General features: G+C 38.2%; 1 protein-coding gene across 1 annotated transcript in view; it reads left to right on the plus strand.

Annotated features, from left to right (window-relative positions):
• LOC149540434 (serine/threonine-protein kinase PBL27-like) overlaps nt 1-14,215 on the plus strand; it is an 86,475-nt gene extending 72,260 nt beyond the window's left edge. The window contains exons 4-5 of the mRNA XM_089801542.1: nt 12,276-12,667; nt 12,841-14,215. Of these exons, the coding sequence (XP_089657668.1) occupies nt 12,276-12,667; nt 12,841-13,452 (1,004 nt within the window). The 3' untranslated portion in view covers nt 13,453-14,215. The remainder of the gene's footprint in view (nt 1-12,275; nt 12,668-12,840) is intronic.
• The last annotated feature ends 204 nt before the right edge of the window (nt 14,216-14,419 follow it).

Genomic DNA, 14,419 nt, shown 5'->3' on the forward strand with positions numbered 1-14,419 from the left:
TTGGGAGTAGGGCATAAATAGGGAATCAAGACAAGCATCTTGCTAAGTAGATCACCTTGTGTTGATGTTTTTATGCAAATTAATTAGTAAAATATTTGATGTGTTAACCAAAGTAACGAGAATTGGTATTGGATTGGAGTCGGCAAGGCCAAATCGAATTGCAAATCGACCATGAATTAGAATCGAATCGGCAAATTTTAAAACCCTTGATATTTTGAGATTTTAACAATTTAGAACTTATTTCATGCACCCTTTATTGAATATAACTTAAACACACTATAACATCATCAAATAGAAGCTAACATACATAAACAAGGAACATAAATGATGAATCCATCACATATGTTACACGTAAAATGTAAATTGTAGCTGAAGTAAATATAAAATCATAGGATTATAATGAGTCAAATCATAGAATGTATGTAAGATGAAGACCCATAAGACATCAAATCATAAATGTATGTAAGATGAAGATCCATGAAATGTATGTCTATCATTGTAAACAAAATGAAAAAAAACAAGTCTCTAGCTCAAGCTGCATCATCATCCTCAAGCTCGTCTGCAACCTCAACCTTAGCTTTTGAGTATCCTGTTTGCCTTTTACAAAGTTGTCTAAGGTAGGTCCTAGGGGACTGTTGAGTCATAGCCCTCACATGTAAGATGGGCTCACGGACAACATCACTAGGTCTTGTGTCTATGTGTGCATGTGCGCATTTGCCAGTGCTTGAATGTGCTCTAGCTACCTCCTTTGCATGGTCACAACCTCAACCTCTCTATCTACATGGTCAATCCACTCATTGCCTTCCTCAGTGAAGATCGGATCCACAGCCTCTATTAGCCACTCTGATTTTGGATCAATCTCCTCTAGAATCAGTGCCTAAAATCTGTTTGATCATAATATGGAGTTTGTAATGAACAAAGACAAGATCATTCAACCTCTGCACAGGCAACTTATTTCTCTTCTTCTAGTGGATATGCTCAAACATGGACCCATTGTGTTCACATCCAAAAGTAGTGCTTGACTGACTCAAAATACAAATGGCAATTTTTTGAAGTTTTGGGCCCGTGGGCCCGAACATTTGTCACGATCCATTTGAAATAAGGGAAATCAAAAACATTTAGTCTCATTTACAACTTTAAGATTACAAAATAATAATTGTTGAAATAATTATCATCCGATTTCAATGTCTATTGGCAAAAATAACTTATGATTCCATGTTATAGATACTTTACTATGCTTATTGGTAAGCAACTCCCTAGAGTTATTTAGTTGTGAATGAGGATAATCTACAGCTTGCAGCTATGGAAATCGAATTGTAATAACAATAGAATATAATATTACTTGGGAATGATTACCACATAACCTGATATAAATCCGGAACTATTGTGGAGTCTTGCTAAACAATTTGTATCAGCTCTTCTTCGGTTGTGTAATATCCCTTTTCCAGATATTTACCAAAAACCTTTAATATTAAACGTGCAGATTTAAAACCAGACTGTAAACCAAAGTTTGATATAAATTCCAGAACTTAAACAATTTGTAACCAGCACATATGCATTTAAGGAAACTCTGAAAAGCTTATTTGATTTCTTCAATACTCAGAAATATACGTATAATCCATCAAATACTCAACATAAAGCCCTCAGAAAATACTATTATTCTTCAGTACAAATTATAACCAGCAATAGAGTTATTGCATTATATAAGAGGAACACAATAACCTTCAAATAACTAACAGCCCAATCTTAAAATAGAATAACAATCAGATTGGTTACATATAGATAGAACCTGAAATGAAGGCTATGTTTGTGTCCAACCTCCAAGGTTTCTTCAAGGGTTTGCGTCCTCAAAGAAATAACCAGCAACTGTTTCTAGCTCCTAGATTAATATTTGATTGAATATTATAATCTTCATATATCCTCTTAAGTGGAGCTTGTTGTACCTTTATTACTTTTCCCAATGAGATGCACGCTTATTCAAGCAATGTGGGATAAAGCAACTTTTTGTCCTTTAGTCACTTAAGTGAACTTAGTACCTTTTTAAAATAAAGTGATGAATTAAATAAACCTGTAAGTCACTTAGCCAGTAAACCATAAAATCTTCAGGCATTAAAATAACTGACCAAACGAACTCGGATAAGCTCGTGCTATAGCTCGTTGGAAAGCTCTTGGCGAGACGCTTCCAACCCAACATTGAAGTATTGAAAATACTGAGCTCTGATTACTTACTAAAAATAGTAAGTATCTGGACAACTTGCCAAAACTGCTCCGATGGGTCTGGAACTGGAAATGTCTAGGCCAAATCTCGAATTGAACCCTGTATAGAACCTTTTTGCCCTTGAAACCTAGGCGAAGTGAGCTGGCCACAAAGAATTATAATGTCCCAAAAAAAGGGGACATTACAAAGCGTCCCCTCTCAAAGATTGCTTGCCCTTAAGCAATCCGCTCATACCTGTAGAAACCAAATGCCAGGATCCCATACCGGCCTTGAGAATGCGGTTTTACTACTCAGCCGTTGTACCCTAGCATGCATCTTCTCGAACTCAAAATGGTGAAACAGTACAATAGGAATCAACGTGCCTGATAACTGAATGCCAAGATCCCAAGTCTCGCCATAAAGGGACACCAACGGCCATGTGCTATTGCCCCGAGTTCCACTTGCCTTAGTTAGAATGAATGCCTCACTCCATGAGTACCCTTGCGAGCCTCTATTGACAAGTGATGATGGGAGCTCGGCAAGATACCAATATCCACTCCAAGATGATAATATGCATAGGGATGCTCCCCTTGGATCCCAAATGAGAATTCGTGCACTGACTGAGATACCACTGACCAGCACTTGTAGTATCTGAACCACTGTACCGCTGTACCACTCTGGCAATATCCGTACCGATGACAATGGTAGATCCAACCGATCTGACTCCACCACTATATCACCTTGGTGGAAATTGAGTAAGCCTAATCTTTGGAATTCTGATGTGTCAGAAGGCTGAAACACACAAATCATAGTCATAGCATAATCCACTAGAACACTTGGATTCCCAATCAACCAATACATTGTGTCAAACCTGTTGCCACATGGGTCCCAAAACAATCGAACCCCACATCCATTCACCATATAGAGGTATAAATACTCGGTAGCGTCTATAACACAACATCCGTCTACAACTCCCACTAAACTCCCATGGATGTGATAACTAACCAAACCATCATGTCAACTGGCACCATAGTCGTCCTGTAGCCATGTACCCATAAGAGAACTTTGTGACATAGAAATATCCAACCATGTTGGATACATATCAGCATGATGTATAACTGATAGCTTTCCCTGCAAGTAATCCCCCACAAATAGCTAAGTTGGATGCTTGCATCCGCTAATCTCACCTTTTGAAGATGGTGAATACCCATCCCACAAAAGATGATATAATTTTGGAACCAACCCACACCGATGCATCATCAAGTCCTCCGTGCGTGGGTCAAAAGAAAAATGATGAGCACTCCTCATTGTGTATTCACGGTAAAATGCTCCAACCTCTATCAATGGCTCATCATTAAAAACACTTGCATCCAACAGCTGATCCCTCTGACTTTGAAAATCAACTAGCTGGCGTCCAAAATCAGCTGCATGGAATGAAGTGACAGATTTGCTTCCAGGAGATGGAAACCAACCAACATGAGATCTATACTCCCAACCGGATGACACTCTGCGAATGCCCTGTGTGGATGACAGAGTAGCGTCGTGTACTACCACACCACTCTCAGGAGAATCCACCATTGTGATACAAGAGCTGCTAGTAAAGTGTCCTGTATCAACTGTCACGGCACTAACCTCAGGAGAACTCGATACAAATAGTGGTTCTCTACTATTCTCCACCAAGATACTCGTCCCAGCTGAAATATCTGTGATAGATGTAACCACATCCCTACTACAACCCCTGGATATAAGATCCTCATCAACTGCCTCTGTATGTAACTGTACTATATCTGCAGCTGGTGGAGACTGTGCCGAACTCAACTCCTCTGTAAGCTTCTCAATTTGTAATTGTGACTCTTGAAGGGCCAACTGGGCACTCTGCAATGAGTCCAATGTCACATCAAGCTCATGAGTGAGCTTACCAATCTTCTCTTCATTTCCCTGCAATGCAACATAACATATGCGATCCCATTCGAGAAGAAAATCTCTATCTGCAAGTAGTTGTAGGTAATTTTGTTTCATCATTCCAATCGCTTCTTGGAGTGCATGTATCTCTGCAAGGGAAAAAACACTATCACCTTGCTCATCTGTCAAAGGAGTACTCCAACCATAGGTGGCCAACATTTGACGAGTAACATCAAAATGTTTAATAGTTGTGTCAACCATCCTGTCATTAACCTTCAATTGGCTTGCTAAATGATGATCCCCTTGTGACGAAACATTTCCGCACAAATCTTCCAATTTGTCATCCGCACTATGATATGAGGCTGAATCAATGTCACTCACCATATGATAAGCAGCATCGTGTATGCTATCATCTAGGCACTCCTCAATATCTAGGGTTCTGTTGCTATGCACCTCATTGGATGGCTCAACTGGCGAGGTAGAAGCTGCTGATATAACAGTATCTTTACACACTTCCACTTTCAAGGTGACTGCGTGTCCATCCACAACATGATCTTGGGATTCATTGTCATCAAATGAATTTTCTGATTCGTTCTCTGAAGTCTGATTTTTGCTCTCCATAATGTCAGCTGTATGATGGTCACTAATCGCTGGGAATTCATCATAGATGCTTCTAGATACTATAGTGGCCTCTTGTTCCTCTTTCTCTTCGTTCTGTGATGTAGTCCTCTTAATCATGGAAACCATACATCGTGCCACTTTGTTTAGTTTTGCAGGGTCTGAAATCAAATCATTCACCCTTTTCTGACTTTCATCCAATCTTTTCAAATTTTGCTTAAGCTTCTCCATATTCTTGTTCCACTGTTTCTGGGTACTTGAAGTAGACATGATTAACTAACTAATTCAATGCCTGAATAAACTTCCCTGTTCCGGCTGAGTGAAAAAGCCTTCTCAACTTCTGAAATAAATCTCTGCTGTTCATAATGGAATACACTGATTCTGGGCTTAAGGCAATTTTGTCAAACACTTGTCAGGAAACCCAGTCCTTAAATAAGTGGTTATTGAGTTTTCTATGATTCCTCCAGCTGCACCATGAGGCACTTCAAATAGGAAAATGCCCAAAAATGACATGAACTGGCTAAAGACTATTGCCTTCGCAGCAGCATCCTTCTGTAACATGAGTGCGTTCTCTTTCCTCAGAGCTTCTATCTTGGTGCTGGTTTGAAAATCATCAAGATTTATACGATTCAGGATACTTGAGCTGTTGTAATCCTTGTCCTTGTTTGTGCTCTTTCTCCCAGCCAAATCAATTATTAGAGGTTCTGAGCAAGATGGGCATGAAGACTTTCCAGTAGATGAAATGTATTCTTCTATACAGCCTTTGCAGAATATAGGCTCGCATGTAGCACTCACCAGATCATCTGATTCCTCATGACAGAGACCACAGTCACTTTTTCCTGAAGATAAATCATATGTGCCATTCTGATCATTTGGAATTGATTGTGCTGTTTTAGAATAAACCACCAGCAGAAGTGTTTTGGACTCAATACCACTGTAATATTCTGCCAGTTCTGAACAATAATTCCAACCTGTACTTCAAGGCTCAGCAAGATTTCAATCACTGTACTAAGCTTAGTAAGATTTCAATCAATGTATTCAGAACTATGGTTGTAGCATTTCGTCAAGCAATTATCATACACCTCCCGATACTTCAGAACATAAACTGTAGTGAACTTTCCTTAAAACAGACTACTGCATTCAAGTCTGGAATGGGGTATTTTATCGAACAATTGGCATAAAACCTTATATCTTCCACATATAAAATATGCTGTTAACCGGTGCCCTTTGCTTAGTCAAGAACTAAGATCTAGGAATGGAAATGAGTGACCATCCAATGGTATACCACTGTATACCAACTCTGCTAACCACTGCGCTTCTCCTGCTACGAAATGACTGGTCTGCTCTTTCCCAGCCGTCAATATCCAACACAACCAGTTAACGTCCCAAAGCTGAGAACTTTGAAATTTATCACATTTGAATAGTTTTAACTTCTCTTCCTTCGTCCATGAAAGACTTGGTACTGTCGAACCTCAGCTTCTGCCCATCCAACGCAGGATGTCAATCTACTATACTTGGCGGAATTATTGAAAGTTACAGGTTGTAACAGTAAGCACGGGTTCGGCTTTCACCAGTGTCGATGTCCCAACTCTCAGGAAACTCGCCCGCAGTTCTGGAAATCTTTCCCTAATCCTCCACGCTAACAAAATGTGCCCGCGCTTTCACACCTTGCTACTCCCGTGGACAACCCGTGAGCCAAAAAAAAATACCGCCAAAAACAAGGGTTTCCAGTTGATTCCGCCAGTGCAATGCGTGTTTATTCACTGCACTGCCCGCAAGGAAGAAAAACTTGGTAATATAACCCCATCCGCTGTGGGAGCTGCCGTTTGGTGTTGCACGATAATTTAAACGCGCGCGGAATATCTCTTGTCGGTCGCTTTATCTCCTCAACCCTCCTTCAACCAATGACGCCTGTAGAAACTGTTGGGTGTGCTGTTGTAAATCTAGCAAACCGTCTGTGTAAACATATGACCTCTCAGTCGCATTTTTCAGCAGTCTCTCACGCGGGTCTATAACAAATGATACTGCCCAGGCGTGCCAATAAAATACACAGTCTTACTTGAGTGTTATGCTGGAAACCACGCCCTCCAATCAAACTATCTGTTTGGATTCCTCTTTTACTATTATGCCCAGTTTGGTTCTTCAATAAGACAGAAAATAGGAAACTCGGTTTTGCCAAGTCAAAACCACAGATTTGCAAATAATCAACTCAGATCTTCCTTACCTTCATAAACTGTTCCACTGAGTTTTACATTTATCAAGCAAAGTATATTAAACACAGACTTCTGTAGTAACTCACAATATTAAGCAAATAATATGGGATGTAGCCCTGACCTGGCACTACCACAATGAAAGGAAGAACAGTATGTTTTCAAACCCGAGTTTAGTTGGAAATGTCTGAAGATGATGACCACAGCAATAAACCAATGCCTAGAATTTTGATCTTGTACTCCAAGTATTTTCTCTCGGCTTAAAATGTTTATGAAATATCCTTATAGAAACTTGTCACTGCTATAACTTCACAGGCTGACAGGAAAACCAGCTCTGATACCACTGTAATATCCCTTTTCCAGATATTTACCAAAAACCTTTAATATTAAACGTGCAGATTTAAAACCGGACAGTAAACCACAGTTTGATATAAATTCCAGAACTTAACCAATTTGTAACCAGCACATATGCATTTAAGGAAACTCTGAAAAGCTTATTTGATTTATTCAATACTCAGAAATATACATATAATCCATCAAATACTCAACATAAAGCCCTCAGAAAATACTATTATTCTTCAGTACAAATTATAACCAGCAATAGAGTTATTGCATTATATAACAGCAACACAATAACCTTCAAATAACTAACAGCCCAATCTTAAAACAGAATAACAATCAGATTGGTTACATATAGATAGAACCTGAAATGAAGGCTAGGTTTGCGTCCAACCTCCAATGTTTTTTCAAGAGTTTGCGTCCTCAAAGAAATAACCAGCAACTGTTGCTCCTAGATTAATATTTGATTGAATATTATAATCTTCATATATCCTCTCAAGTGGAGCTTGTTGTACCTTTATTACTTTTCCCAATGAGATGCACGCTCATTCAAGCAATGTGGGATATAGCAACTTTTTGTCCTTTAGTCACTTAAGTGAACTTAGTACCTTTTTAAAATAAAGTGACAAATTAAATAAACCTTTAAGTCACTTAGCCAGTAAATCACAAAATCTTCAGGCATTAAAATAACTGACCAAACGAACTCGGATAAGCTCGTGCTATAGCTTGTTGGAAAGCTCTTGGTGAGACGCTTCCAACCCAACACTGAAGTACTGAAAATACTGAGCTTTGATTACTTACTAAAAATAGTAAGTATCTGGACAACCTGCCAAAATTGCTCCGAAGGGTCTGGAACTGGAAATGTCTAGGCCAAATCTCGAATTGAACCTTGTATAGAACCTTTTTGCCCCTGAAACCTAGGCGAAGTGAGCTGGCCACAAAGAATTATAATGTCCCAGAAAAATGGGACATTACAGGTTGCTTGCAGGCGTAACAATAGTGTATAAATACTACTTAAATCCTTAGCAAGGAAAGAACATATACGACAGACTGTATTAGGATGACACTGCTATGAAATGAAAATGTCTTCGAATGGACTTGCAGAAGTTCAATTGATTTATAGCAGCGAATCGGTTGTGGAGGAAGCTGGAATAAGCAAGGAAAAATGCGATAATAAAAGGAAATCAGGTATGCGTTCTCTTCCTTATTTCGTCTCACCCAACTCCTGATATAAAAAGGTTTTAAAAAGACTCTTTGGCTTCTGTATCTTAAAGAATTATCTTGGCTCTTTGAGTGCCAACTAAATGTCAAGTGTTCAATCAGTTTTTAGAAGGAAGAATAAAGAGATGGAAAAAGAGTTGAAAGGTTATAATTCAAAAAATATTATAATTTATATTTATCTATGTACACGTAGATATATTGGCTATGTTACCTGGGGACGTGTTTCCGGAAAAAATTGACCCTGTACCCACGTCCCCCCGTCTCGGAAACTTCCGGAAACCTTTCCCTTGGCTGTCCCAAAAAAATTATGTTTTAGTTTTGATAATTTGTTTGATTTTCACTCTCATGTGAACTCTAAAGTTAAATTATTTAACACAAACATTATATTTTAAGGTTCTATAATTTATATAAGCATGCGTTATCCATGTTTTTATATGAATATTCAAAATTTTCCTGTATATTTTAAATTTTCCCTACTTTTTATATAACTGTTCCCACTGTCGTACCCTGCTCCAAGAAAAATAAATCCGTCTTGGAAACCCGTTTCCCCTTCCCCATGTGCCCCTGTCCCGGAAACCTAGGGTAATATAGTATATTGGTGAGGTGGCATCATAATATTATAAGAAAATAATATCATGGTGTCACTTCATTTTTATGTCTGTGTACGTACATAAGTATATATTATAATAATATGGTGAAATATCATTTAAAATCCTTTGAGGTACATATTATATTTTAATTAAATTATTTTATGTTTTTAAAATTATTTATTTGATAGCTCATGCGGATCCTTCAGTTGTACCTTGAAGTTCAAGTCGCTAGGTCCTTGCCAAGGCAATTTAAGGTCATACCTATTACTCTTGATGACTGTACTAAGCTAATATCCCATTCCGTTCGTCCTGTTTAGCAATGCTTCCCTCGGTCATGTTCTCCTACAATCACCCGTGAAACACTTCCACCAAAATAACAAGTTCCATAATAATAAATATTTAAAAGACTAATTATTAACCGTAATTCAAAAATCAAGCAACTACTAAGCATTATATAGCAAGTAATGGTTAACGACAATCTTCATTAACAGTTAATACAACGGATATAAATAACTACCTACTTCACATGATTATGAAAGAAGAAATTGTTAAATCCAACGGCTATGAGCAATTTAAAATTAGGTAAAAAATTGGGATGTAACAACAATGGTTCGAGGAAGACCATGTAGACGAAAAACCTCTCAAAAAAATAACTCGGCTACTTGAGAGACTGAGCAATTTGCCACTATAGCATAGAAATGAGAAAACTTAGTCAATCTATCCATAACCACAAAAATGGAATCTCTGCCCTGAACTCTTGGCAATCTTGTAATGAAGTCTTTGAAAATAATCTACCATTTCTGTGCTGGAATAAGAAGAGGCTGTAATAATCCAGCTGGGAACTCATGCTCCGACTTGTTTTGCTGACAAGTTTGGCATTCTCTGACATGCTGAAGGACGTTGTCCTTGATGGCCTTCCATGAGAACCTCTCTTTAACGTGCCTATAGGTTTTGAAGAAACTTGGGTGTTCGACTGATGGTGCATCATGAAGAGTATCCAAATTTTTTACCTTGAGCTTAGACTCTGGTACGAGATAAATCCTATCCTTATAAGAAATCATATCACCGACTACCTTGTACCTACTATCCTGGAGCTGCCCATCCATGATCTGACAAGCTTGAGTATTTTTAGAATACTCAACCAGTAACTAGGACTTCCAATCTGCCGATATCTCATAAATGGCACAACACTCTACTATTGAAGGTCTCCTAGAAAGAGCATCAGCAAGTATATTGTACATACTCGATATCAAAATCATAGGCCTGAATCTTGCTGACCCACTTTTGCTGTCTTTCATTTAGATCCTTTTGTTCTAAAAAGTATCGCAGGATGTTGTGGTCTGTTTAATCGTGAATTTGTCACCAAGTATTGTCTAAACTTGGTTAAAGCGTGCATAATGGCTAGCATTTCCTTGTCATAGGTGGAGTACAATCTCTCACTGTTTGTGAGCTTCCGACTCTAATAAGCTATTAGAGGCCTATTTTGCATTAGAATTGCGCTAATTCCATTCCTTGAAGCATCACACTCTAAGACAAAAGGGCGAGAGAAGTTGGGAAGTGCCAAAATCGGGCATGTGCTCATCACTTTTTTGAGCTTGTCAAAGACCACCTTTGCATCATCCGTCCGCCTGAATGCCTCAAGGGAAAACCTTGGATGCGGGTGTGGATGCTTGGATGTGTTTGGGTACTGCACCGATGCTGGCAGGAAGCTGTGTCAGCACCTGTGGATGCGCACGGGATGCAACCGAGAGCATCCAGACAGCATCCGAGAGCATCCGGACATTTTAAACGCTCAGTCATAAAGTGACTTTAAAAACATGTGTTTAATAACATTGAACCATGAACTATGTTTTGATTTTGTAACTTGAATTGCATTGGAATCTTAAGTAATTTACTAATTAGACTATTACTGTTATTTCAATTTGAACTATCAATGGTGAAGTATCATGCTATGGAATGGCTTTTTTTTTATATATCTTGCATTTCTTTGCATATGTATATATATATGTATGTATGTATGTATGTATGTATGAATGCATCCAAAATCGCCCCCACCCCCTGAAGAAAAAAAAAAAACAAAAAAACAAAAAAAATCTGTGCATCAGCACCCTGCACCTGCATCGGCATCAGAATCAGCATTGGTAACTTAGGTACCCAGGTCTGCCGTTGTTGGAATCTTTGTTTTACTAAGTATATTCTTAACGATATGCCCGCTGTACAGTCATATTTGCACTAACAATAGTTGAGTATTCCTTAAAGACATCAAGTTCTGACTTAGAGCTATCATTATTATCGAATATCCTTGTCATGAGTAGCAAAGTTAGAAATAGAGAAACTCCTTTTGCCAAACAAGCTTTATGAAACTTGGCAACTTGTTTCTCACAATCAATATCTTCAATATTTGAAATGAAACAAGTGGCATATTTCTCCATATAATAATAATATTGTTAGCAATTTAGGAGAGCTTGATTGTACAATTTGTTCATACGAATTTAAATATTTTATGTACAATGCTCAGTAGTTCTAATACCATGTGGTGGAATCCAAAGTATTCATTAACTGAAGGGAATATTAGGCATGACAAACACAATCAAAGAATTATTTTATATTAAAAGCTCAATTATCACTATCAGTATCCCAAGATAGTACTGTTTACTTATGCTATTTGTTCTTGTTAAGTACAGAGCTAATTTGAAGTTTTTTTAATAAATAAAGACAGGAATTATTTGATAATATAAATAATGATTGGTGCCTGTGCTCAGAATAGGATATGTTCCTTCTATTTTTTCCCAAATCTGGGTAGCTTGGATTTGCTTCTTATTATGTTACAGATGTTTGCTTATCTGTGGTTGGTGCTTGCAAATTTGTAGAAATGATTTTTAAAAAATATTTTGACATTTCCTATTATTACAAAATATGTTTCTTCTTCCAACTAAATAACTGTCTAAGTAAATGGAGTTCGTTCCTAATAGTTTGAGATTAGTTTCTGGATTTTTGGGTTCAGAAGTTTTGTAATTTTCCCCTCATTTTCTCAGACTTGACCTGGGAAGTTTATTATATATGCTAGATTTGTGTATATTTGTCAGTCTGCATCCAATGTCATTGATTTTAACACAACTAAATCATCAAAGTTATATGTAGTCAGGATATTTATAAATACTGGGCAATAGTGGCTTATATCAAATTTTCATCATGTAGATGTTCCGCCAGATAGAGAGCCTTTGGACTGGAACACGAGAATGAAGATTGCAGTTGGAGCTGCAAAAGGTCTGGAGTATTTGCATGATAAAGCAAATCCTCCAGTTATTTATCGGGATTTGAAGTCGTCCAATATTTTGCTTGATGAGGGTTTTCATCCAAAGTTGTCAGATTTTGGGCTTGCAAAACTTGGCCCAGTTGGAGATAAGACACATGTCTCTACAAGAGTGATGGGAACATATGGTTATTGTGCTCCAGAGTATGCAATGACAGGTCAGCTCACTCTCAAGTCTGATGTTTTTAGTTTTGGTGTGGTTTTCTTGGAGTTGATTACAGGAAGAAAGGCCATTGATAATCAACGGAGTGCAGGAGAGCACAACCTAGTGGCTTGGGTAAATCCTCTGTCTTTGATAGCAAATTTTTACATATTTTTTGATTCAATATGTTAAATGGATGGTTTCTTCAGGATTTAATGCTAGTCCATATAAATATTTGAAACTTTAAATTATACTGGTTTCTTTAGGATTTATTGCCACGATTTGTCTCAATCTGTGATAAACTGCAGGCACGGCCCCTGTTCAAGGATCGCAAGAAGTTCCCTAAAATGGCTGACCCTTTGTTACAAGGTCGATATCCTATGCGTGGTTTATACCAGGCTCTTGCTGTTGCTGCAATGTGTCTTCAGGAACAAGCTGCTACTCGTCCTCTTATTGGTGATGTTGTAACTGCACTATCTTACTTAGCTTCTCAAACATATGACCCAGGAGTTCCTTCTGTTAACAGCAATAGAATTGGTTCCCACTCTACTGGAGCAGAGGACCAAGAAGAAGTGGGTCAGAAAGAACGTGGGAAGCATGGTGGGATTCAGTCACCATCTCATAATTCAGCTGATTTTCGTACAAAGACTACTGGACGACAACGCTTGGGCATTGGATTTGAAGTTGCAAATGGACAAGGGGGAGATTCAGGAAGGCGGCCTGACTTAGATGATTTGGAGAAACAGGAAGGGCAAAAAGACAGTCCTCTTCAGGCTGGGAAAGTGCAAGAAGGGCAGAAGACTTATAATCGAGATCGTGAACGAGAGCGTGCTGTGGCTGCTGCTAAGGAGTGGGGTGAAAACTGGAGAGAGAAGAAAAGAGGGAACCGGCAAGGTAGTTTTGATGGGGCTATTGGATAGCTAGCTTTTAGTGTTGATAGGGTGAAAATTATGCTAACTTAACCACGCTTCTCTTGTTTAGATCATCAGGCTTTGGTTCTTTGTAGAACATTAACCAGGTTCAATGGACATGAATCTTACAAAAACAGATTTCAATTAGTATTTGGGAAATCTATGCAGATAATGTTAGCTGAGCTACTGCCTTGGGAGCATTGATTATCTGCAGAGATCTGCCTGTCTGGTACTTTGAGTCCCTGGACATATTATCTGTAAATGTAATGGATGGGCTCTTCAAGCATGTAACTATAAAAGAAAGATACTTTCATGTTTATTCGTTTTCCTGTGACTCTGCTTATGGTCTAAACTAATGCATCTTTGAGTTCCGAGGCAGTGTTGAATAGCAGTTTGATGGGTCAGAGAACAGAACCAGGCAGGTTGATCTTTGTCCTCTAAAATTTGCGGAGGAAATACAGCCAAGTTTGTGGTGACATGAAATTTCCTCGGCAGGGTAGGTGAGAGCTTTCGTTTGCACTGCCTGAAGCAAATATTGTATCTAGTTCTTCTGTAGGCAGGATTGAAATTGGAGAAGTAATAAATTTTGTTGCTTAGCTGCAACGGTGGTTTGTAAACTTTTACAATTGTGGGTTCAGGCCACATTTCATTTTTTACATTAAATTATACGTGTTTGGAATGTATTAGAAAATAGTAGTCTGTATACTGAATCTGGCCTATTCCAGAATTATTAGCATTCTAATGCATTTGCTGTGTTACTTGTTGATGGTCCTATGCATCTAGCCCTTTATGGATATCACTAGAAATTAGTTCTCCAAATTTATGTAGCAACGTGCATCTTTAATAATATTTTTGAAAGATAATATTTTAAGACCTGTCGGATGGACTTTCCTTCTGAACCATGGAGCACGCTAGTTAAAGGTGCTAGAAGTAGAGTTGACTGATTGTTGCAATTGAATGGGCCTAGGGTTCCTTT

The sequence above is a fragment of the Cupressus sempervirens genome, chromosome 9 (genome assembly GCF_028749045.1).
Source record: "Cupressus sempervirens isolate cs-2001-9-10 chromosome 9, ASM2874904v1, whole genome shotgun sequence".
Taxonomy (NCBI): Eukaryota; Viridiplantae; Streptophyta; class Pinopsida; order Cupressales; family Cupressaceae; genus Cupressus; species Cupressus sempervirens.